The sequence below is a fragment of the Wolffia australiana genome, chromosome 7, assembly GCF_029677425.1.
Source record: "Wolffia australiana isolate 7733 chromosome 7, ASM2967742v1".
NCBI lineage: Eukaryota > Viridiplantae > Streptophyta > Magnoliopsida > Alismatales > Araceae > Wolffia > Wolffia australiana.
Window position 1 is genome coordinate 7,015,626 of NC_135841.1, and position 25,543 is coordinate 7,041,168.

At 38.4% G+C, this 25,543-nt stretch overlaps 1 protein-coding gene across 1 annotated transcript in view; it reads left to right on the forward strand.

Annotated features, from left to right (window-relative positions):
- LOC144705848 (uncharacterized) overlaps positions 1–5,198 on the forward strand; it is a 70,853-nt gene extending 65,655 nt beyond the window's left edge. The window contains exons 8-10 of the mRNA XM_078578685.1: positions 2,688–2,743; positions 4,115–4,217; positions 5,016–5,198. Of these exons, the coding sequence (XP_078434811.1) occupies positions 2,688–2,743; positions 4,115–4,217; positions 5,016–5,105 (249 nt within the window). The 3' untranslated portion in view covers positions 5,106–5,198. The remainder of the gene's footprint in view (positions 1–2,687; positions 2,744–4,114; positions 4,218–5,015) is intronic.
- The last annotated feature ends 20,345 nt before the right edge of the window (positions 5,199–25,543 follow it).

The following is a 25,543-nucleotide window of genomic DNA, read 5'->3' on the forward strand; positions in this document are numbered from 1 at the left end:
GGATGATCGATGAAGGAAGACTAACAGAATGACATAAGCACCCAAAGGGTTACATGGAGGGTATTTATACCCTAGGAGAGTAAGTAGGAGAGAGAGAGTGATAATAATAATAAGTCCACACTAACAGTGCACGTGCCCGTCCACGCCCAAGGTGGGACGGATCAAGTACAGTCCGCGCGAGCTGGGCGCAGGGGCTGATCAGTGTGTGCGCGCGCGCGCCAAGTGCCGCGCGCCAACGCCAAGCGCCACGCGCGGGCGCCAATGCTACGCGCCAGTGCCGAGTGCTGCGCGCGGGTGCGGGACGCGCAGGCCGGGCGGCATGCCACGATTGCAGCGCGCGGAGTTGTGCGGGGTGGCGCGCAACGGGCGCGCGGGCAGTGCGCGCATTGCGTGTGCAGGGCGCGGGGCCGGGAGACATCCCGCCAGGAGTCTAAGGCATGTGGCGCACTGAGAGCACTGAGACGGCACAGCAGGCGCGTAGCGCTCCTGCGGGTAGTGCTGGGCGCGCAGCGCCCAGCTTGGGGGCGTTGAATGCGGCGGCCTCGCGCAGACTGCGCACTAGAGTGTTGACACGGGTGCCGGTGGCGTGTGTGATTGTCAAGGCAGGGGTGGCGTGTGTGATCGGTAGGCCCACGGGCGCGTGGCGCCGGCCCGATGCACTTGTGTAGCGGTAGAGCGGGCGTGCGCTCGCAGAGCGGCGGCCCTGAGACGGTGTGGCGACATTACCTCGGCGCAAGGCGCCTCGTCTTGTTCCTTGTATCACCCCTCGTCTTCCCCCATGTAACGATGATGTACTTTTGATGATATTAATGCAATGACCCTATTCCCTGACGGTTCTGAGCACCACCATCTCCTTTAACCCCTTCTATGCAATCTTAAGCAATTGCAAAAGCTTCCGCTGCAAGAGATCAAGGCTGCTCAGTGTTTTGCCCTGAACATTGAGGCCAGCACACACCCAATTCGAGCAAGAGACCTAGCTCAGGATTTGACTGTGTGACAGTATTCCATAGGACTGTGTAACATTTGGCTAGTAGTCGCGCCTTGTATCGCTCTATGGATCCATTTGCATCCCACATACTTCACTGTATACACCCATCTGCATCCCACATACTTTTTACCCTAGAAAGCACTAACAATCTCCCATGTATCATTCTTCAACAATGCCTCCACCTCTTCATCCATAGTTCTCCTCCAATAATCATCTTTTTCGGCATGCTGCCATGAATTTGGTGTTGTTGTAGAGTTTAGTGCCATTAAAAAGGAACAATACTCTGGTGTGAAACTATGGTATGTAATTTAATTTTGGTAAGATCCTGGTTGGGATCCTATCGCACTGCAGTCTTTAACGTGTGAAATGAGGAAACAATCCTTGATTTAGGACCATTCAAGAGGGAGAAATGATGTCGATGATGAGATAGTCACTGGAATGAGAAGGATGGGAGGTCGGGCGAGGAGAGGAGAAAGGTGCCTTCTTGGCTGTCATGACTGCCATCCCACTGTGGATCAGATTAGTTGCCTTTGTTATAAGTTCACTTATCCCCCAGTTATGATACTTTCTTGAGTACTTTTTATGTAGGTGATCCCAAATCTACATTGCCATCATTAAGTACTAAAACCTCCAAAACAACCCTTTCACCATGCCTCCAAGCAACCAGGCATGAACACGAGCATCCTAATGTTTCCACACTCTATACTTTGGATCACTAGGGTCAACCATCTTTATGAGATGATCACTCAATCCCTTACTCTATTCAATGAGCACTATATACTGACTCCAAAACAAAAGACTGAAGCCATCATATTTGACTTATTCTGGAAATTGTGGCTGAATATTGAACTGATGTTTCTGTTCTGCGCTAGAGATTTTATCAACCGGGGGATAAGTAGTCCCTTTGAAGGTACTTGAAAGAGCCATGACCACATATTTGAGGCAATCGCTGTCTGTGGAACTGATTGAACAGTGGGCAGGCATTACTGCTAGCCAAACTTCAGTATGTAATGCTGACTAATTCCAATGACCAATGTACAATCCTCTACTGTAGGCCAATCACTTAGACCAAACAGCAACAAACAAGAGTTTCTCACGTATATCAAACTTGTTCACAAAGGAGTTTGAGTTCACAGACTCATGTCACATCTTGTTCATGCGCAAACTTGAATGAATACATATACCTGGCTTTACAGAGCACCGTCATCCTCCAAAGTATGCCTCTTCAGCTCCAGGAACTACTCTAACACCATGTCACATAGGGAGTGGTTCTCATGAAACCCTAACCTTGGACATCAACGGGAAAACAACGTGCTCTCATACTTTCTCAGAACAAGAAGTTCCCTTATTATGTAGGGTTACAATGTGGGTTACTTACTTAGTGGTACTTACTGGTTCTTCTAAGAAGACCTAACATGTGAACCTCATAAGGGTATATATGCAAATAGATAAAATAAAGGGTATGGAAATAGAATAATGTTCATCAGCTGCCATGTACAAAAAGAGAAGGGAGATGACAGTGATGAATGCTTCTGATTGCTGAAGTATGTATTCCTTCAATTTTTTTTGATGAATGCTTCTGATTGGTGAAGTATGTATTTCTTAATTTTTTCTGTCTTTTACTTTCATTTATCAATCTTTCACTATTTAATGTCTCTTTATTTTCATTCGCTCATAGTTATGTTGTCATTTTTCTCAGGCAGACATAGTTGTTGTCAACCCCTTTATGTGGACAATGGCTCCGGTCCACGACTGGTTTGTACACGTTCATGACTTCTTCTACTAATGAGCTTATTCAATCCTGATTTTGGGGTTTTCATGATAATTAGCTGTAATTTTATTAATTATTCTGTATAATTTTTTCCTCTTTACAAGGGAAGCTTCCTGAAAGGTCCACATCTTTAGATCCTTGGTATATGTCAAACACAGAATATCAAGACCTAAGAAAAATAAGCTTGTGAATATTGAATTTTTCATATCATGTTATGTCAGAAGTCAGCCAGCCCAGCTTGTTTCTATGGCTGCATGATATCAATCTAGAATTTTGATAATGCTTGTGATTGATATCTAGCTGCAATATGGTGCAAATCTTGCCATGTCAATCAAATGGAATGTTGATCGACCTCCCGTACACTGTCCAGAGAGGATTCACGGATGGATAGAAAGAACACTAGAAGAATAAAACAAGAATACATGGAAGCCTCCTCAAAGTCTCCACTCTCAATGATAGTCCCAATTCCACTTCCCCAGCGCTCTGCCTGCTCCGGTAATCGAGTTCTTGAAAAATGCCTTCCCTTCGCTTATTTCCCGCTACCTTCTATTTATAGCAGATCTGGCACGTGCATGGTCAATGCAGGTCTTCTCACATGTGTCTCCTCTTCTTTCTCTCATAATGCTTGGAGAAGAAGCGTTGCGTACCGCTGCATTACCAGACTGGCTTTATTCTGAAAAAATATTTGCATTTGGCTTGGATACAAATGATCAACAAGGAATGATCTGTTAGAATTTGGGGTTTTTTCTAATTTCCTTTCTTAGGCTTCCTATCTTTTTACACAGGCATGATTTCCTCATATTTAGATATGAATGTAAAGAAAAAAATGATCTTTTATCTTCATTTCTCCTGATGTTAGGATCTCCATCTTTCAGTATCATATCACTCCAAAATAAAACATATCCGGAAATATTCCCAGTGAATAAATTTTTTCTGGATCTTGAGAATGTGGAAAAAAATGGCAGCTGGATTTGTCTCATTTTATACCAAAACACATGGAGGGATAGTAACAAGAGGGTCCCTTTTATTTCCTGATCCTGTGACAATCATGCATAATCCCTCTCTTCCTTATTCAAATAACTGTTCTTCACATTATATTGTGAACCAACTTTTGAGTTGAACTAGAGGAAAATGTTGACAAAGTCTCGATGAGATACATTTCACAAAGATGTAGAGTTTTCATAATTTTTTTGGACTTAAAAATTTCAATTTGGTTTATTTAAAGTTAGCTCACTGAGGATTCTTTAAAATGGACTCAAAACTAAGGATGCAAACTTTTTTTCCGATTTTATTATTTGACATTGGACATGCCACTTACAACAGATTTCTTTCCTCTCATATTCTGAAACATTCAGGATATCCAACCTTGTGTATTCAATGCGCACCGAGAATATTGATTCTGTCATGTGCAATGGTCAGTGGGTTATGCGGAACCGTGTCATCTTGAACTTGGATGAGGTATGGACAAATAACATTTCACAGATATTTTTATATCCAACAAAACTTGCAAAAGAATTATTGGCTTTAACTTGGATGAGGTATGGACAAATAACATTTCACTGATGTTTTTTCACTTCAAAACTTGGAAAAGGATTATTGGCTTTTTGTGATTACATTTTCGGGATGTTAAACTACCGATTCTCACCCTTCAATTGAATGGCCTTTAAATCAGTGTATGATGTCTTTGTAGGATTTTTTTACAGGTGGAATATCCCTGTCTAACACCTATGAACGCAGATATTTTCTGCATTTAAGGAAAAGAGTATCAAATAAAGATCATCTTTATGCAATTTCATTTCCTGAAATACAGAGATAACACACTCTCACGTTTCATTTGAAAGGCCATGGACCTAGTTGATATTTTCTTAGGATTGTTGAACTTTTAAAATATTCATATAAAACATGTTCTCGCACTGATAGTTTTTAAAATATCTAAGGAGCAAGGCATCAAAGAAACATAATCTTTATGTGATGGATCCTATTTTCTGAATAATGGGTTATTTGAATGGGCATGGAACCAGTAGAAAATATCTTGTAAGGATTGGTGACTAGATAAATAAATATTGCAGGCTTACACTATAGAGAACAGATTGTCTTACATCTACGGAATATTGTATGAAAGAAACATCAGTTTTATGTGATTCTATTTTCTGAAGAATAAAGGCACACTTTCTATTTGAGTGCCCATTCGGTCATTTATTTATTCCTTATTAAGAGTATTGACCATGGATCCCAATTCATGTGTTAATGTGGCAGGGAGATATCATTAGAAAAGCAACCAAGGCAGCTAGCAAGCTCTTAGAAAGAGCCGGCATCGCCATCCCTGCCCGAATGAATGTCCTCTAAGATGTAGTAATTTAGACTTTGATTTATGTTGAGAGCCACAATTCTTTTGGTTTTCAAATTTCACTTTATGGATATATGTCTTAATTTTTGTCATCCCTATGTCATCCCCAGAATGTTTTTTCGTTAATGACTCGTCAAAGAAACTAAAAATCATTGAATTTTATGCCAGGCTGGTTGAATAAGGATTGCATAAGAATGAACAAAATCTACCGTCAATGGTCTTCCTTTTTTAGTTCTACTATTCCAACGACTATGTAAGGGTAAAAGTAATTTACTTCTTTAACTTTTGGAGGGATGGACAGATGACTGAACAAATTTTCTTCAATCATCTGTCATAAGGCACCTGTCACATATGAGGGACGACCGATGAGGAAAATGACAGAATGAATGACAAGGATGGCAGAAATGTGAAAGAATATTATAACAAATATAACTAAAATATAAATTGCCTGCGTAAATGAAGATGGGGATCACGAGTGTGGAGAAAGGGGACAATGACTGCGGATGACAGGGGCGACAACTATTGATGATAGTGATGGAGTTGTGACAATGATGGGATGACAACCAACAATGATGGGAACTATAACCATCAATGGCAAGGATGATGACGGAGGAAGACTAGAACAATGATTACTACAATGGGGACGCCAACTAACAACAGGACAATGATCAACTACGATGTGGACGACAAAAAAAACGATGGGGACAGTAATGGGACAATGGCCGACGACAACAGGACAACCACTGTCTATGACAGGGACGATGGCCGTCGACGATGTGGGACGATGACTGACGACCATAAGACACCCATGCCCGATGGCAGGAACGGTAGCTTTCAACGATATGGGAAGATACTGCCGACAACTAAAAATGATAACCCCGACATGCGAGATGACTACCGCTGACCAGGATGATGATTGTCAACGTTAGAGACGAAGACCATGGACAGCAGGTACGATAGCCGTCATTGACAGAGACAAATAAGTGTTCTTGACAGTGGGTTTGATGACTGTCATGAATGGGGATGTTGACTAATTATCTCTTGCGCCCTCTCTCCATCTCTCTAGCTCTCTCACTCTTAATCAGTTGCTCTCTCTGTCTGTCTCGCGTCCTCTCTTCTCACTTGCTCTCTTTCTCTCGCTGTCACTCTCTCGTCCTCCCTCTCTGAGTTGCACTAGCACTTGTTAAAACATCATTTCACCTTCAGTCACAACCCTACGTATCAAGTCACACAGCAGCATCTTGGTGTCTACAATAGTGAAGCGGAAACTGAAGACAAAGGCGATTGTATTTTTTCTTTAACTGCACATCATTGGCATCCTTCTCAGGTTGCTACCATAACAACATGTACAGACCTATTTTGTTGAGATATATGGGACTTTCTCCTCCTATCTCCGTTCCTTCTGAATTGTCTCTACTCCCTTTTGATCCTTCATCTTTTGATACTTCTCGCTCACTCCCTTTCTCTTGTTGTCGCTCTCTCTACCTCTCTCTCATTTTCTCTCTGTCTTGCACGTGCTTTTCTCCCTCTTTCCCTTTCTCTTACTGTCGCTCTCTCTACCTCTCTTTCCTTCTCTCTCTGTTTTGTGCGCGCTCTTCTCTCTCTCACTCTCTCATTTTCTCTCTCACACACTCTTTCTTTTTCTTTCTCTCTCTCTCTCTCTCTCTCTCTCTCTCTCTCTCTTGCCCGTGTTATCTCTTTCTCTCTCTCATGCTTTGTGGTACTCTTTCCCATTTTCTGTCTGGGGCTCACTCAACACTCACACTCTATCTTGCACTCTTTTTTCACTTTCGCTCTCTCTTTCTTTCTCTTTGGATTTCTCTTGTGCTCTCTCAGTCTCTCTCTCTCTCTCTCTTTCGTTCTCTGTCTCTCTCTCTCTTTTCCCATTTCCTGTCTCTGGCTCACTCGACACTCACACTATCTCACACTCTTTTTTCACTTTTTCTCTCTCATCTCTTTAGCTCTCTCTTTCGTGCTCTTTCAGTCTCTCTCTCTCTCTTTTTGTTTCTCTTTCTCTCCCTCTCTCCCGTCATCTCTCTCTCCCTATCTCTCTCTTTCTCTCTCTGGCTCTCTCAACATTCACACTCTTTTTTTCACTTTCTCTATCTCCTTGCACTCTTTCTCTCACTCTCTTTCTTTCTTTCTCTCCCTCTCTCCCTCCCTGGCTCACTCGGCATTCCCACTCTTTTTTTCACTTTCTCTATCTCTTTGTACTTTTTCTCTCACTCACTCTCTTTATTTCTTTTTAGCCCTCTCTCTGACTCCCTTGATGTTGAAGAATAAGTATTTTTACACGTAAACATTTAGAGGAAATTGCTAGAAATCAATATAGGAAATGTTAAAATGAGGAGACAGGAAAACAAGCCAACAACAAATTCACAAAAAGGAAACTTTAACGGTTCCTCCCTCTCATTTTCCCTTGTAAATCTTTCTTCTTTGTAATTGTTTTAGCAGGGATTCAGAAGTACAATTCAGCATTTCATTCTTCTTCTTTATCTTCCTTCTTCTTCCTCTTTTCTCCTTCCTGTCTAGAGTGCTTTAGTTCTTTTCATGGTATCAGAGCCCAAAGCCTGATGGCACAGATCCACCAAGATGGCAAATACAACTTCGATTGTTAGAGAAAGCTCTGCAGCAACACCACAATCCATCTTTTCAAGTCATGCCAATGATCCAAATGTGCTGCATGCTGGTATGTGTGTTCCTTTGAAGCTTACTCTAGATAATTTTCTTCTCTAGAAAACCCAATTCATCCCCTTGATAAAAAGTTGGGGTCTTTAAAATTATTGAGCAAGATCCCCCTCCTATTTCCCACATGGATGAAAAAGGGAATGCTCAAATCCTGATTATGATGCTTTGGCTCAGTTAGATTAACATGTATTTATGATAATTTCCACATCTTTATCTGAGTCAATTCTGCCATGCACAGTTAGAAGCAACACTGGTAAAGAAGCTTGGGAAGCTATATGTGAAAGTGTTGAGGACAAACCAATCCAAGATCATGAGCCTCCATAGTAAACTGTAAAATATCATCAAAGGAGACAAATCAACCGAAGACTATGTTTAAGAACTAAGGTCGCTGAGTGATGTGTTAGCTGCTGTGGGAGAACCATTCAGGTGAAGCCATACTCATTTTTCATCTTCTTAGAGGTCTCACATCCAAGTACGATGCCTTCGTCTCAGGTCTCAATGCTCGCATTGGTGGCATGAACTGGGATAATGTTATTGCCAAGATCTGATTCGATGGTGAAATGACAAGCCAAAGGAGCAAAAGCAACTGACTATGTGGATTTCCACCAATGGCGAATCAGGTTCATTCAAATATCTCATCAGAAAGAGGAAGAAACAGAGGTAGATCATGACAAGGAAGATGTCGTAATTATAAGTACTCCCCTAGATGTCAACTTTGTATCCAAATAGGTCATAGATTTCTTGAATTCAGAGTGAGGTTTAATAAAAAATTCCAAGGATGGCAGCCACACAATCACAATCATACACAGTTTTGGGACCAACTTTTTCAGAGACCTCAGGCCTACTTCACCAATCTCCCAACACTATCAGAAGGTGGATCATCCATCTCATGGTATCTAGGTAGTGGTGCCACTCACCATGTGACTCTAGAGATATCTCATCTTCAAAATGTGAACCCCTATCAAGGAAGTGATCAGCTACACATTGGTAACAGAAAAGGTTTTAAATCTCTGTCCTTGGCTCATCTACCTTACAATCTCTTAATTATCCTCTAAAATTGAAAAATATTATGCATGTCCCCGATATTACTAGAAATTTACTATATGTGCAAAAATTAACATTAAATTATAATGTAACTTTTTAATTCCATTCATCCTTCTGCTTATTGAAGAACAAAGCAACAGGATAAGTTCTTTTCATTAGGCTTCTTAAAGATGGATTGTATCACCTACGGGCACCAGATCTCAAAGCATCAGTACTAGTAGGAGAACGTACTTCACCTGAAATATGGCACCAACAACTGAGACATCCACAATTTGAGATTTTGCACAATATTATTAGACAATATGGATTACCTACCCTTCACCCCACCCCCTCAAATGGTAAAGAAGGGGGTTGGTCTCATTTTCTTTCTATCTGAAAATACAAACAAATAGGAAGGGATGGTTCTTAAGTGATACTCAAAAAATAAAGATGAAGAGAATCGTAGGTTTGACAAATGAACTACATGGGAAAAGAAAAAGACCTTATGAAAAATGATTAGTATCACCGTTTCCAATGCCCTTTTCAATTCTAAGGCACGGAAGAGCAGTGCGCATTCTATTCAAAGATAGATCCTCGAGGATACGCCGGAGATTTTGGATGTCCCATTGTTTATTTCATAACCTGAAACTATATAACGAGAGAGTCCTCGTTAAGCGATTTCATTACTTTGTAACGGTTCTGATGGGCGAGTGAGCGGGTTATTGGATAAAGAAGATGAATCTGAATAACCGTCGTAACATGAATCTGAATCTGAATCGCTCCTAAATACTCACTCGTGCCTCGCGCGTGGCTTCTGTTCCCGCCCCCGCTCCTCGCGCCCGCTCACTCGCGCCTGCTCCACCTTTCAGGTAAAACATCTCCTCCTACGTCGACTCCTGAGGTAAGATAGCCGGTTGATCGACAACAGGTACTCTACCACGAACCGATTTTCTTATCTTTTCGGTCAGGTTGAGACACTGTTTCCGAATCCATGGATTCCCAATCCATAGCTGCTGCGCCGCCATAGTCGGATTACCTACCACTCATAAACCTCCTCATTATCTTTGTGATTCCTTTTGCATTGCTAGGAGTCATCAATTGGCTTTCTATTCAAATATGCATCAAACATCCAAAACATTAGCTCTAATTCATTTTGGTCCCTGGGGTCCATCCCATGTACTTTCTCATTTTGGATTTAGTTATTATGTTATTTTAATAGATGATTCTAGAAAATATACATGGTAACTCCCTCTAAAAAGCAAGAGTGATGTCTTGCCTAGATTTGTAGATTTATAGATAAAAATCCAAAGACAACTTTGGTCTAAAATTTTGGCCTTTCAATGTGACTGGGGGCTGAGTATCAAGCACTCATTGACCACTTAAAAGGTCACGAAATAACTCATCAAGTATCATGTCCTCATACCCCTCAGCAAAATGGAACAGCTGAAAGAAAGAATAGACATTGTAGAACTGGTTTATCTCTTCTACATCATGCCTCTATGCCTAAAAAATTATGGGATGAGGCAGTTGCAACTGCAACGTATCTCATTAGCAGAATGTCCACACCTGTTTTAAATTACAAACCACCTTTTGAAAAAAACTTCAAAAATAACCAGACTATTCATTTCTAAAAAATTTTAGGTGTGTGTTTTCCAAATCTTAATTCGTATGCTGCAAACTGACATACAGATCAGAACAACAAGTGTTTTAGGATACAATGCCATGCGTCATGAACAACTGCTTCTGACCATGTTGTGCCCAAAACATATCAAAGCATATTTGGGCTCTACAGTAAGCCAATAGAGCATGTAAAAAATGCATGATCCTACCTCTCAAGATTGGTTGCAAGTCAAGAATCTCTCTTGGCCTAAAATATTCTACAAAGTCTAACTTACGTCTCAAGACTTTCAGTGATGAAAATTTGGCTTGATCCCCTACTAATTAAAGGTCAACTAGAAGCTATCCAATCTTCCTTGGTCAGAATCTCATATCCTGGAGTTCCAAAAGGCAGCCAACAGTTGCAAGATCCAACACAGAAGCTCAGTACAAGGCATTAGCTAATGCCATATTAGAAATACTTTGGCTTAAGTCACTCATCCAAGAATTACACATAGAAGCCAATCTGATACCGATCGTCCATTGTGACAATCTAGGAGCTACTAACCTTGTGGCCTACCCCATTTTCCATGCTCGCACAAAGTAAGTGGAAATGCACTTCCTCTTTGTTCGAGAGAAACTCACCACCAAGCAGCTTTAGATCACTTTTGTTAGCACCAAAGACCAGCTTGCTGATGCTCTGACCAAGCCACTACCTTGGAATTGATCTGATGCTCTGTCCAAGCTCAACCTTGTCCCACATCTGAGCATGCGAGAGGGTGTTGACAAATAAGGAGTTTACTCCTCAAAATAGAGAGGAAATGGCTAGAAATCAATAAATTAAATGTTAAAAATGAGAAAACGGCAAAACCACGCAATGACAAATTCAATATAAGGAAATTGTATAGGTTCCTCCCTCTCGTTCTCCCGTGTAATTCTCTCCTCTTTGTAATTGTTTTAGCAGGGATTCAGAAGTGCAATTCAGCATTTCATTCTTCTTATTGTTTTCCTCCTTCATCTTCCTTCTTCCTCCTCTTTTCTCCTTCCTGTCTAGAGTGCTTCAGTTCTTTCCACTTGACACTCACACTCTAGTTTCACCTTCTCTCTCTCCTCACATTCTCTCTCACTCCCTCTTTCTTTCTCTTTAGCTCTCTCTCTATCTCACTCTCTCTTTTGCACTCTCTCGTTCTCTCTGTGGCACTCTTTCCCATTTTTTGTCTCGGGCTCACTAAGCAATCACACTCTCTCACACTATATTTTCACTTTCTCACTCTCCTCACAGTCTTTCTCTCTCTTTCTCTATAGCTCTCTCTCGCTCTTACGCTTTTGCTCAGTTTCTCTCTGTCTCTCTCTCTTTTTAGCTGTCTCTCCTTCTTTCTCTTTTGCTCTCTCTTGCACTCTCTCAGTCTCTCTCTTTTGTTCTCCATCTCTCTTTCGTTCGCTCTCCCTCTCTCTCTAGCACTTTTCTTGTTTTTCTCCCTTTCTCACTCTATATCTGCACTCTTTTTTTCAATTCCTCTCTGTCCTGGACTCCTCTCATTCTCTCTCTTTTTTGTTTGTGCTCTGTTTGTCTCTCTCTCTGACTCACTAGACACTCACACTCTTGTTTTCACCTTTTCTCTCCCCTCACACTATTTCTCTCTCTCTCTCTCTCTCTCTCTCTCTCTCTCTCTCTCTCTTTCTCTCTAGCCATCTATCTCTCAGTATCACTCTCTTTTTCTCTGTGTTCTGTCTCTTTCTCTCTCTTTCACCCTCTGTCTCAGTCTCTCTTTCATTTGCTCTCTATCTCAGTCTATCTTTTTCTGTCTCTCTCTCTCTCTCGCTCATGCTCTTTTGTTCTCGGATGACAAAACAAATGAAATGAAATGTTGTGGACGAATGACTTAATGGAAGTTCGTTGAGTCTTGTCACATCTATCCAAAGCATGACTCATCATTTGTCCAAAAATCATAAAAATCTTATCATATATGGTTTTTGATCATAATGTTTGGGTTATTTTAACCATGTTGGTTCACATAGTCAAGCTAAGAATTATGTAAACCAGTTCTTAGCTTGAAACATGTTTAGTATCTATCAATTGAAGCTACTCTCCAGTAGCTTGTGTCAAATACACGCCATATTGTTAATATTTCATAATTATCAATATTATATATATATATATATATATATATATATTGATAATCATACAGTAGTTGTTTTAAAATGATCTAATATTGATAAAGATGAGGAATAACTAAGAGACCTAACCTTCCTCTAATATATTACACTGCTTGTTTCAAAAGGATGCATAACTTAGATATATTTAATCTTGACCTTACTACAGATATTGTTTCAATATCGTAATTAAAATTGCTTATTTATTCCTATGCATATTTTCCAGTAAAAACTGTACCATACATTTCATTTATTTTTAATAGTTACTGGAAGAATCAAATACTTGATTTCCAAGCCAAACTACTAGATCTCTGAAAACGTCTAATTTTAATACATTTATTTTGTATTTTTTAACAAACTCAAAAAAAAAGCTTGTAAATTTCCAATCAAATGCTTATACGTGGTAAATAAATGCATAAATGTATAAAAATTAGACATTTTCAGAGATCTAGTAGTTTGGCTTGGAAATCAAGTCTTAATGAATCATAAATAAAACGATACTTAAGAGGAATGACCTTGTACTTTTTACATTTTAAACTCAATCTGCTTTAAGATTTTACTGACTTTACTAGGGAGTACTCACCTTAAAAATCTCATATGAAAAAAATATAAAATGATGTGCAGATATAAATTTTGGCCCATGGGCTAGTAAAGAAACCATTGAAGGGCGGTAGCCATTTAAAATTATTTTCTTAACTTTATGATTTAATTTTACACCTATCCATTGCAGTTTTCTAGATTCATTCAATAATTTAATCTCAGTTGTCCCTTCTACTTAGTCACTACTAAATAACTAGACAGCTGGAAACAAGAGTTGAAAATGTTTTTTAGGTTTTTGATAACTTGTGATATGTTTTATTTAGTAATTTACTCTCTTTTCTAATATTGTTTATTATTTTTATTTGAATTTAATTCTCATAAAAGCTGTCTGTTACATCTTATCTCTGTACCTAATATTCAGTTTCTCTTTGGAAGGACTTTGTCTTTAAAATTTTTCTCATAATTTATATTTAACCATATTAAAATAATAACAAGTAGTTTCTGAGCTTTTCCTACTTAATTGATCCCTATTGACTTCCCTTTTCCCTGGGTTCTTGACCCATTTACCTTGTTATTTTCATAAATAAGGGCTCTGAGATCATAGTGGGTACTTCAGAAATAACATCAAGAAAAATAAATAATATTTTGTAATACTCCCTTGTCAAGGTCATTGACCTTTTCTGTAAATATTAATATCTTATTCCTATTTACACCCCAATTTGCAACCTTTTGTAGGCCATTTGTAAAACAATTTCTTTAAATAATAATATTGTGCACACCATAATTATTTACATTATAAATTCAGCATTAAAAGGATAATAGTCCGATAGAAAGGGACTCAAATACACATTGACTTTGTGGATTAATAAATCATAATCAAAGTTTTTTAATTTAATGGTTTATATTGTTGGTTTGTTCAAAAGCCTGAGGCCTTGGTTGGTGGGAAGATTTACAAGTGCTCTTTGAGTCCAATTCTCAAGAAACAGATCGTACGCAGGACAGGAACATCTCAAAGTTTCAATACTTTTAATGAGATAGAATAAGGAAATGCACACAGAAAATGAGGTAAAAGTTTTCTAAGCCTTAAAACTTATTTATTATGCAGAGTGAAACCCAGCCTAGATTAGGTATTTTTGACATCTTAGAAATAGTTACATACATGGACCTGTCTCTTCCAGGTCATATAACATAACATTGCCTTTGGTTTAGGTTGTTATTATCACACATTTTTAATTCTTAATCCAGAATTAAATTTTCGTGCTTTATATTGAAAATATGTTATTTCAGAAAAATGTGGTTGATCCACAGAGAGATCCAATGATATTTTTATCACTTTCATGCTTTTTTTAGGAATTAACATGTGAAAATAAGTTATTAAGGTGGTCAAATCCATGATACAGATAAAATATGCCATTGATGATATTTTTTCATCTAAAAAATCAAACAACTCAAAGAAATATAAACATAGGGATGTAGACCTAATGGAATTAAAACAGTCTTGATCATGTTCTCATCCATCCTGCAATAAAAAATCAACTTCTGAACCATGGTGTGATTCTAAAAAGGTTTGTTTTCATTTGACATGGTCTTTAAAGAGGGTTAATTTGAGCTTTTCACATCTCTCTTGAGTATCGAGACTCTTGTTCTGATCCAGGTTAATTTTGGACTTTTACTCTTCTCTGAATTTCATCCATAAATTAAATTTAATGCTTAATTCTTAAGTGAACTAAATAGTTTCACTTGACTTGAAGAAGTCAAGTGGAGTTAGTCCCTCTCATAATGGATAGATACATAAAATTAAGATATAATACATAACTCAGGGGTTAAATAACTAATCCATAAATGATTAATGTTACATGTGCATAACAGAATATACATGATGAATTTATGTGTAAAGGAACATAATTATTTTTTAATTTATGATGTAATCAGATATAGATATGTATGTTTAATTATGTCATCAGATCAAGAGAGTCCTTCTTAATGGGATATGCTCTTAAGTTAATGTTGAGGAATGCACCTTTCATTGCAAACTATTGGATTCAAAAACTATGGTCTATCTTTTATGACGTCTATTTATGATATATTTAATTATTTTTATATAGAACATCTTAATTATCATTTCAATTAGAATCACATTCTATTAGCTTAAGTATGTTAATATAATGACATTTTAAAAGTTTGTTAAGGTTAGTATGCTTATAAATGTAATACTACTCCACTCACATTCAACAATTCTAGATCATTTAAGGACCAAATTCATAGATACTCAATGAGATAATATGCAATTCTATTAGATAATTATACAAAGTATTCGAGGGAGAATAAAGTTGAAAGAAGATGAAGAACAAAAATATATAAAGAAATATTGAGAATCTCCAATTATATTTTTAAGTATAGTTTTATTGTAGTAGCTGATCCCATACTAAATATACATATTGGGGTGACGTATTAAAATATTGGCATGCTCACAAGGAACATCAAAATAAGGTGGAGCCCAGATAGCTAAAGGAGACAAAAGGGGGGGCAAGTGTTGTAAAGCCTCTTGGGAAAACTGGAGTTGAGAACTTTCAAAGGGGGATAAATATTTCAAATTATTTACTCAATATTCCTCTTGAAACCTTTTCATTGGGGAATAAAATGTGTCAATTAATATGTTTTCTTCTCTGAATTACATGGCGGGAAGTATTGCACCAAGGAACGATGGATCCCAACAGGTCACAAGAAGAAGAGAAAAAATAACAGTACTCACCTAGAGAGTCAGGCTTACAAGATAAGCTAGGGTAAGACATCAATTTGACCACATATAGGTGTGGAAAATGCGAAGCCATTTGAAGGAAAGAAACTGAATTTCTTCTCTCTGTCCCAAAATATTTATTTGGTGAGACCTTGATGATCTTGCCTCGTGAGAATATTATATTTATCCATGTTTATATAATACTATGTTTGACTATCACTAATATAAAAAACTATCACTAATATTATATTGATCCATGTTGGGTTCTAGAGGCCTTGATATGGATGAATACATCAAAATATTCCGCAGCGGAAGACTTGAACGGAATCGAACGGCTTCATTAAAGCCATGAAATGAAGTACCTTTACACGGATTGCATCCGTGATTTCATGGATCCCGGAGCGAGCTGAGTTGAGCTACTCAAATGTGAAACATCTAAATATATCGACTCAATCCTCGACACGTCAGATCTTCTACTTGTTGACAAGCCCCATTCTACCTCCATCATCATTGTTACGTCGTCCCGATCACATCGGGATGTAGAGGGTGTGTGGGGAGAAGGTAGAAGAAGGGGAAGGCCTCCTGAACAATTCTGGCCTAGGTAAATTTTGTTCAGGGCCTTCCCCAATTTATACTAAGTGGGTATTTTTCATAAACCACCAAAACTTAAGTATATCTTTTGACGTCTAAAAGTTCATTCGCGTGTGACCCTCTAGGGCCATGTATCAGTTTAGTTAACAACTCTAGTGGTCCAATAACCTTTATTGTCCTTCCAAATTAATTTACTATATCATCATATAGATTAATTAGTGTCAGATTGATTTAACCCAATCGATAGGCCGAGTCTCCAACATGTGGGGTACCAAGCTACACCTCGTGTTCTAGAAGATACAAAGGAGTGTGTTTCGACTTAGTACATGGAACTTTTTCGTCATCAGTTACCATGTATGTATAGTTCCTCTTCCACCTGATGCTCCTTGGACGACTTAGGGTACGGTCAATTGTCAAACCCTAATTGGTCATTCGAGTTAGTACTGATGCATTTGAAAATCATTAGAGACATCTTCTCCGATATTTCACTACCTTGGCCAAGGACTTCATTGCATTTCTTCCTTGAGCTGTCACCTCTTATGCCGAGGGTGGATGATCCCATTTTGTCCACTCAATTGTCTTCGTGAACTTCTTGATGTACCCAAACTAAGACCGTTTAGAATCCCATGATTAGAGACTCTTTGGCCATAGTCAAAGTACAACCGTTCGTCCACAAGATGTCTTTGGTGTCTTGAGTCTAAGGACCACTTACACAACCGTGACGTGAATCAACCTGTTTGACAATTTGATATAATACCATTCAGGGATTTGCACGGATCAACTCAGTGAACTCTTTTGACTTAAGGGCATGCACTATCTATCCTTAGTGTCTCCACACTAATCTACAGGACCGACCATACTCATCATATTAGTGAGGCTAGATAGTGCTATTCTATCCGGATACTTTGATGTCCTTCTCGCGTATCCGACGAATAGAAATGTTTAGAACACATGCTTAAAGACTAATGATCTCCGTATTACGATCTCATCATAATTCACTAAGTCTGATCATGTATTCATGGACTTCATTTTAAGCATCACACGTGCACTGTAATGAATATGTTCCATCAATCTCCCACTTGGACAAAAGCCAATCACTGTTAGTGAACAAACCCTTTTTTTTGGAGTGATACTCAAAATACATTGAATGAATGGCTCCTTCTATGGATCTGCTATAATGTCATTCAATGGAACACTTCCCTTATGTAATCTCCTATCAAAACTTAATCTTCCTAATCAAGTGAAGTGTCTTTAGAAGTTCTCTAAACTCTGATGATACCTAGACTATTTCACTTGTGCAAAGCACCGTTGGTGTCATACAAACATTGAATAGGGTTTATGATGAAATATAAATCCACGGTTAGTGATGAACATTTCAATCACTCGGTTTTCTTTAGGGACTTCAACTATAGTGACGTACTCCTTTTCTTCAATCACTCTGTATAAGCAAACTTCAAATGTAGACTTTCTATCATTTGAACATTACTGAAAACTCAATTTTATGTAGCCCTTGAGTTTCAACCCATATTCTCCATGAACTCAAACATTTCATTTTGTCCTCTCAAGATATCCGAACACATCTCATATTGTTTTAGTGCTCATAACTATTAGAGCTTAGGCCACTTTAAGCCTTGCACATAGAATGATGTACATGATTAATATTATTATCACGGCACAATGAACCTCTCTTAGAGTTCTCCATCCCAAAACTTCTTTGGTGATGATATCTATGTTTATGGATTTGGAGAGTAGTGATAAGTTACTTCTCAAAAATCCCTATAGATAGGTATTCTGAATACATAGGTTACTTCTCAAAAATCCCTTCATGGAGAAGATATTTGACAGTCATCTTTTATCTGGTATAACGTTCCTACATCAATTTCAACGAGAAGAATGCACTCTACACAAAGAATATGATAATTATGATTGTATTTGTGCTCCCACTGGTCATTGATAAGTTCAAAAATATGTGAATATGTCGTTATTTTAAGGGTTTTCTGAACTTAATCAATAACATTTATTTATTCCTTAGTGCTTAAGTAGGGGGTCTAACCATAGGGAGGTGATAGTGACGTTGAAGTTCTGATCGAATAAGGGTCTAGAAATCCAAATGTAAATGAGATGAGTAATACTTAGGTTATAGCAAGTGCTTGCACCTTGGATATGACACTCTAATCTTTTTTTTGTCAAAGTATCAAAATGAACCCTCTGTTATTTATCAACATAGAGTTAAAATGTCTTAATATTTGTATTCTTGGTAATCCATGAGAATTAAATTTATGTTTACTTAGCAATTCTTGGTAAGATTTGCTAAATAGTCAATTAATTTGGGTCAATCATATGCCAAATCAATTTTAGAAATGTATTTAGTAATTTTGATAAATTCTAATGGATTTATTACAATTATTTGATAACTCATGCTCTATGTTTCTCACAGATTTATAATGTTAAGAAGGTTTTTATTAATTTTTTTATTTCATCCTAGTTTATTTCGAAATGGCAAATATATCCTAAATTAGCAACTCGTGACTACGATTTGCTAACTTAAGAAATACAGACTAGAATGAGTGATTTAAAAATCAATTATCATTTGAAGTGGTCAATCTAAACTTAAGAAATATTAATTCATTTCAGAAGGTGAATTTCAGAATTAGAAGGATTTAAATTGGAATTTAGGAAAAAGACGGTGAACATGAACGGAATCATAAAATTGCTAAAATTAAGTAGGAAATTAGGTGTAAAATCAGAGCAATAAGAGCCTAGGGGTACCAGGAGTGATTTTTAATCAACTGGAAGGAATCCCGCGCAACAAACGACCGAATCTCCCGAGAATAGATACTTCAATTTGGGGACAAATACGGCATTCTTGAGTCTTCAAGGAGGCTAGGCGATCATTCCTCGAGCTTAAAAATTAAGAACGTCCTCTTCGATTTTTCCTCTTCCCCTTTTATCTCCACGGAAGCAAAAGAATAAGTTCTTCCGACTCCATTATTTTTTTTTCTCTTTTTCGCATTGTATATGTGGCGTAAAACACGACGCAATTCATTCTTCATGCATTCGCGTGGCTCCACTCCATGCACAACACACACGAAATTGCGTACGTGCGTGTGGCGCACTGAAGGCACGAGCGCCCCTTCTGATACGTCTGTGCGGTGCTGCGTGTGGTGCGTGACTTTCGTACGCCCTGTGCCACTTACCAACTGGTGAGCGCCAAAACTGGCCCAATAAGGGCCAGTTTAAATAAAAAAAACTTTAATTCAAAAACAAATGGAGTAAATGGTAAAAAATTTTATTAATGAGAATTTTTTTTATTAAGTTCTCAAATAATTTTTATTGTTACTTTCATTTTATTTATAGAAATAGGTTAATTAAAAACATTTAAATTCTGAAAATCATCATTTTGAAACCGTTTTAAATGTATAAATTGACAAAATTATTTGTCCAAAGTGTCGTTTGACTTGAAATTTAAGAAAATACTTCTTTTGACCTAAAATCATTAAAATCCTAAAAATATAATGAAATTAGCACTTTATTAGCTCTTTTTTGCATTTTATCATAACCCCCCACTTTGCCTATTGCTAGTCCATAGCAATAACTGAGATATCAATGGTTAGACAAGTCCAAGTTTCCCTCGATGCATCATAATATTGGGTAGTTTAAATTTCCCCTTCAAGTGCCATGCGGCTTGTTCTTATAAAGAACAGACCTTATAAGGAAAAGATTAAGTAGCTCATAAAGGGTCCTTGTTTTTCTCAACAATAGTCACTGAATCTCAATGCGTAAAGAGTAAAACAAAATAGAACAACTCTTCTTTTTGCATGATTTTTCGCCCTTATCCTTTGGTGTTTGTATTTAGGGTTTAAACTGGACTCCTTCTATCTAGTGCCCATGTGCAAGACTTATGTATAGATAGATTGGGCTTATCTCTGTATGTTGTTTAAGTCACTTATTGTGTACATAGTACTTAATTCATCAGTGCTGCTAACGACTTTTGTGCAGAGCACGTATTTGCGGCTGACGCCACTTATTGAGTATGTCATAGTGCAGCTTATTTCACTCTTTTTTTTCTTTCACAAATAGAATTGGAGTGATAATACCCTTAACCTTCAATGTTGGAAGAATGATTGGATAGGGGAAAGAATTTCAGACTAAAAAGGAAGAAGAAGTGAGCATTGAAATTCTCTAAGCTATGTTGAGTTTTAACACCAAAGGGACTTGCCTACAGAGCCACTCCTATAATGGTATTAGATGGCACAAAAAGGTTACCCAATCTATCATTCAGCACAAATTAGAGGATCGTCTCAGTTCGTCGACTTAAGTTATTCCTATGGCATAGCAAGGTGAAGTTTTTACTTATTTATGCAAAATTCTTAGGTAACGAAGAAAATATTCTTCCTAGGACGTCTACCCCCCACTTATGTTTGTTAATGGGTGTACCTAATGAATGTAGCTATACGCAATTCCAAACTAAAAAATAACAACAAAAACAAGAAATTCAGAAAATAGAAATTTAGAAAGACAAACCTTGGGTGTAGTGACGTTGTTGTACCTTGCCATTTAGATGATGCCACTCTTCTGCGCAGAATTCAAGCAAAGCAAGCAAAAAACAAAAGACAATGTAATGCATAACTTAGCTTGTTTTTTTTTTTTGCTAAGAAAGAAATTTATCAATAAGCTAAAGAGCGTGTAAACTAAAAACTAGATTTTAAGCTGAATTTAATGATACTTCTATACTAGTACAAGTAATTTGATGGGGGACCATCCAGCTGACGCCGGGAGGGGGCGAGTCCAACCACGCTGGACTGCTCCCGCCAATGCTCGCCACAAGGGGTTTAAGTACTCCGCGTAAGCATCCTCTATCTTCGTATTTGCTTCGTCTTGTTGTAATTTTCGTTCTTGGATTTTACGGACTGGGCCGATGTTTTGGGCCTCGTCCATGTTATATTTTTCCTTTTGCTTGTAACCATTGAAGAGAGGCCAAACCACATCTCACGACAGTTCGTCCTCTCGACAACCTCACTTGGCACCTATCCTCATTATATAAGGGGATAGCATGCCCAAGTGAAAGCAGGCAATTGTTGAAGAAAATTTGAAAGTCGTCTCATCGTTCTTTCTTAGCATAGATAGGAATTAGAGTGTAGAGAGAAGTGGCTATTCTCGCTCCACGTTGAGACTACTCGGTGGATTAGAGCCCGCGCTTTCACGTCAAGACCACTCCGTGAAGACGTGTTCAACTGCCCTCGTCGAGACTACTCCGAGGTCGAGAGTTAAAGATTCAAGAATCGCCCTCTCTTGGAGCATTGAGGCTTCTTCGTCAAGACTACTCCGACGTCATCTTGAAGATCTAAGTGCCAACGTTGGGGGTATCATCGCCAGCACGTTCCTCGTCAAGATCACTCCGGGTTTGTGCCGTCGACGCCTTCCTCCAAGATCCTACCATCTTGCCAGAAAGAAACCCGCCCTCAGATCAAGAAACTGCCCCTATCTTGGGTTCTTGGGGTGGTTGCTCTTCAAGAAACTCCTTCTTGGAGACTGCCGCACCTTCCGTCGCCGCCCTTCGTCTGGCGCCATGCGCAGGCGTCCGCCTGCACGCCCCGCCCGCCGCCGCGCACAAGCGCTCTGCCCACATGCCCCGCCTACCGCCGCACACAAGTGCTCTGCCCGCCCGCCTGATTCTGTCGCGTGTTGGCCTCTGCCTGCACGTCCCACCTTGCCACCGCTCCCAGGCGCCTAGCCTGCACGCTCGGTTCCACTGTGCGCAGGCCTCCGCCTGCACGCCCCGCCTGCCATGCGTAGATGCCCTGCCCGCGCGCCCAGGCCACCGCCGCTCGACCAGCCTCAACCGCGCGGGAGCATCTCGCCTGCGCGCCCAACCCTGATGTCGCGCGCAAGTACCCTATCTGTGCGCCGGCATCCTGCGCCGGCCCCGCTGCGCGCCGGCATCCTGCGCGCACGCCCAGCCCACTATCGCGCGCCAGCGACCCGCCTGTGTGCCCAAGCCCGCCGCCTCTCACCCTGCCGCGGCCGCGCGCAGGCCTCCTGCCCATGCACCCATTCTGCCCCACACGCAGGCCACAGCCTGCACATCCGACGCCACCTCCACCTGCTCTGCCCGCCACCGCCCGCAGGCACACTGCCCTACGCCCTGCGTTGGTGCGTCTTCGTCGCCAGCTTCTTGAACAACTTACCGCGCTGTGGACTATCGTCAACCAGGTATTTACTCGTCTCTCCACCATTAATTCCCAGTATCATTACCTGCTTCCAGTGTCGTCTCCCGCTATCTCTTCCTCTGCCTTGGAATATAACAAAATTGCTATAGGATAACCTCTTGTCGAGCGTTAGGATTTTCTTGCAGTAAAGGCTTAATCGTCGACTTAGGCGTGGGACACCTCTGGGCCGTCAAACGACCCTTACTTGTAGACGTTGTATTTGGTTTCAAGGGTCATTGGGAATTTAATCAGATCATTATCTTTCTTAGTGGACGTCATTGATCTTCCCTCCTCATTCGTAGTCGTCCCCTATTGCTCACCAAGTGTTTTCTAATCGACATTCATTCCATATCATTAACTACGAATTCACTCTCCTTTGCTCCTGTGACGTAATACGAGCCGTCCGATCTCCTAAAAAGATATTTGAAAATATTTTCCTGAAAGGATATATCAAGTGGTTTAGATGGGATATTATAATCAATGGCCATATGAGATAGACTTTTGTTTTCCATGAAATGATCATGCCAATCTGAAAAGAAAATTTTTTTAAGATGAAAATATGAAATTACAGATTTATTAAGCATGATTTCTTGAACATATTGAACTTTAAAAATCACTTTCTCATTATTTATAAGATCATTATGCCAATCAGTGAAAAAAAAATTCGTTAGATTTGGCATAACATTTACTTCTCTCATCATTTTCCTTTTCAAAGGTATGAAATGAAGAGGCAAGTATATAACATTTAAAAGCTCATTCATGGATATTAAAGGTAAATCAACAAAAAAAAATTTCAACTAATTTAATATCATGAATGAAATCTATTTCTTGCTCAGCATCATAATCACATAGAGTCATATTTTTATTCTCATACAACTCCTTTTTATCCTCAATTAAATATTTTTCAAGCAATTGTTCATCTTCATCCTCAATAATTATTCCAAAATCTTCAAATATCATACGCATATTGATAAGAATTTCATCCAACTCCATATTATGACCTTTATCCTCAATAATAAAATCAACTTGTCTCCTTGGAGCTCTGGAATAAAGTGCTTGTGGAAAAGGGATCAGTGGAAGATATTCCTCAAAATCTAAAATATTTCAATCACTAAGTCATTATTTTTCTTATTCTCATCTCCATTAATCAAATCGTTTAAATCATTGACCAAATCAGAAAATGATTCTTCCTCTACCTCATTTGCATCCCTATCATGCATGATATCATTATCTCTGATTTTATATTCATGAACTTCATCAATGAAATTAAATGGTACCTCTCTAGGTTCAAGATCATAAATATAATCATTTTCACTGTATGAAGATGATGAATTAGAAATTTGAAAACTCATAGAAGATTTGAGTGAAGATTGATCTTCCCTTTCATCAGATGGTCGTGCAGATTGGAGTTGGGCAGAATATTCTGGACTCATAGCTCATACTGATTTGTGTTGATTTCAGCATGTCGATATGCATCATAATGAGCTTCTTCTCTTCTTCCCAAGCCTTTTCCTTTTCATGCAATCTTATATACTCCTCCCATAGTTTGTTTTCATCAATCAAATTCAACAGATTTTGGTTAGTTTGATCATGAGAATAAAATGAAACAGCATTTGAAGATTCAGGATTAGCATAGGCATATGGATTACAATTGTTAGAAAAATCAGTGATATTTGAAGCACTTTGGATGTTTTTGTCAGTCATCAGATCAAACAATGTTTTATCAGACAGTTCACCATACTTCTCAGAAAAATACATGACATTTGAAGTATTTTTCTTGTTTTTTTAATCATCAATTCAAACAAAGTTTTATCACCAGAATCGGAAGTAGAAGGAGAATAATCATTTGAAGATTGGGACTCATAGGAAGTAGATATGTCAGGAATTCTTGAATTTGCAAATTCATTTTCTTGGAATCCATTCACATTCCCACAAATAGGGATATTATCGTAAAAATAAGGTAGAGTAGGATGAAAATATGGAGAATTACTGGAAAAATTATTATATGAAATAAAATTTCCCGAATAATAATGTTCACTATTGTTGATCTCTTGTCTATTCTCCTGAAATTTATTCATGGGAGAATCAAAATGATCATGTGAATGATTATAAGAAAAATTAGAAAATTGAGAATTAACCAGAGCATGTGAGTTAAAGCTATTGTAATAATCAGGGAAACTCGGTGTCGATGCACCGGTGTGATCAGAAGAATAGGAAGAATAATTTCCCTGATTATATGGAGAATAATTTCCCATATTTTCCATATTTTTGTTATGGAATAAATTAATTCCATAACAGTTCAACATTATTTCATGCAAACCTTTTTTTGAGGAAAAATCAAGTTCTAATAGAAAACACTTGAATAGTATTCATCATTCAAGTAAGTGTTCAAACTAATCTCTAAGTCAAAAAAAATATGAACGTCGGCCTTGTTGTCTCCCTTGCAATGACGCCAAATGATAAGTTCAAAAATACCTGTTTATATGTCATTATTTTAAGTGGTTTATGAAATTAATGAATAAAATTTAGTTATCCCTTAGTGCTTAAGTAAGGGGTCGAACACTAGGGAGGCGATAGGGAAATTCAATTTTTATCGGATTGGGGATTAGCACTCTATATTTAACAGATATAAACTTTTTTACTCAGATTTGACAGATTTATGATTAGTAAGCAATTATTGATAAGAATTATTAACTAATCCCCTAACTAGATTGTTTAAGTGTTCAATTGATCTTAGATTTTTAAGATGTGAGCGTCGCTAAAATCTAGATCAACAGTTTATCATTAATCATGCTTTTACTTATTTATTTAACCCAAATACCTAATTCAGCTTGAATAATATTTTTTGTATTTTTAGTGATTAAAAATTATTTGTAGAAGATAGTTAATCCTGATTGTT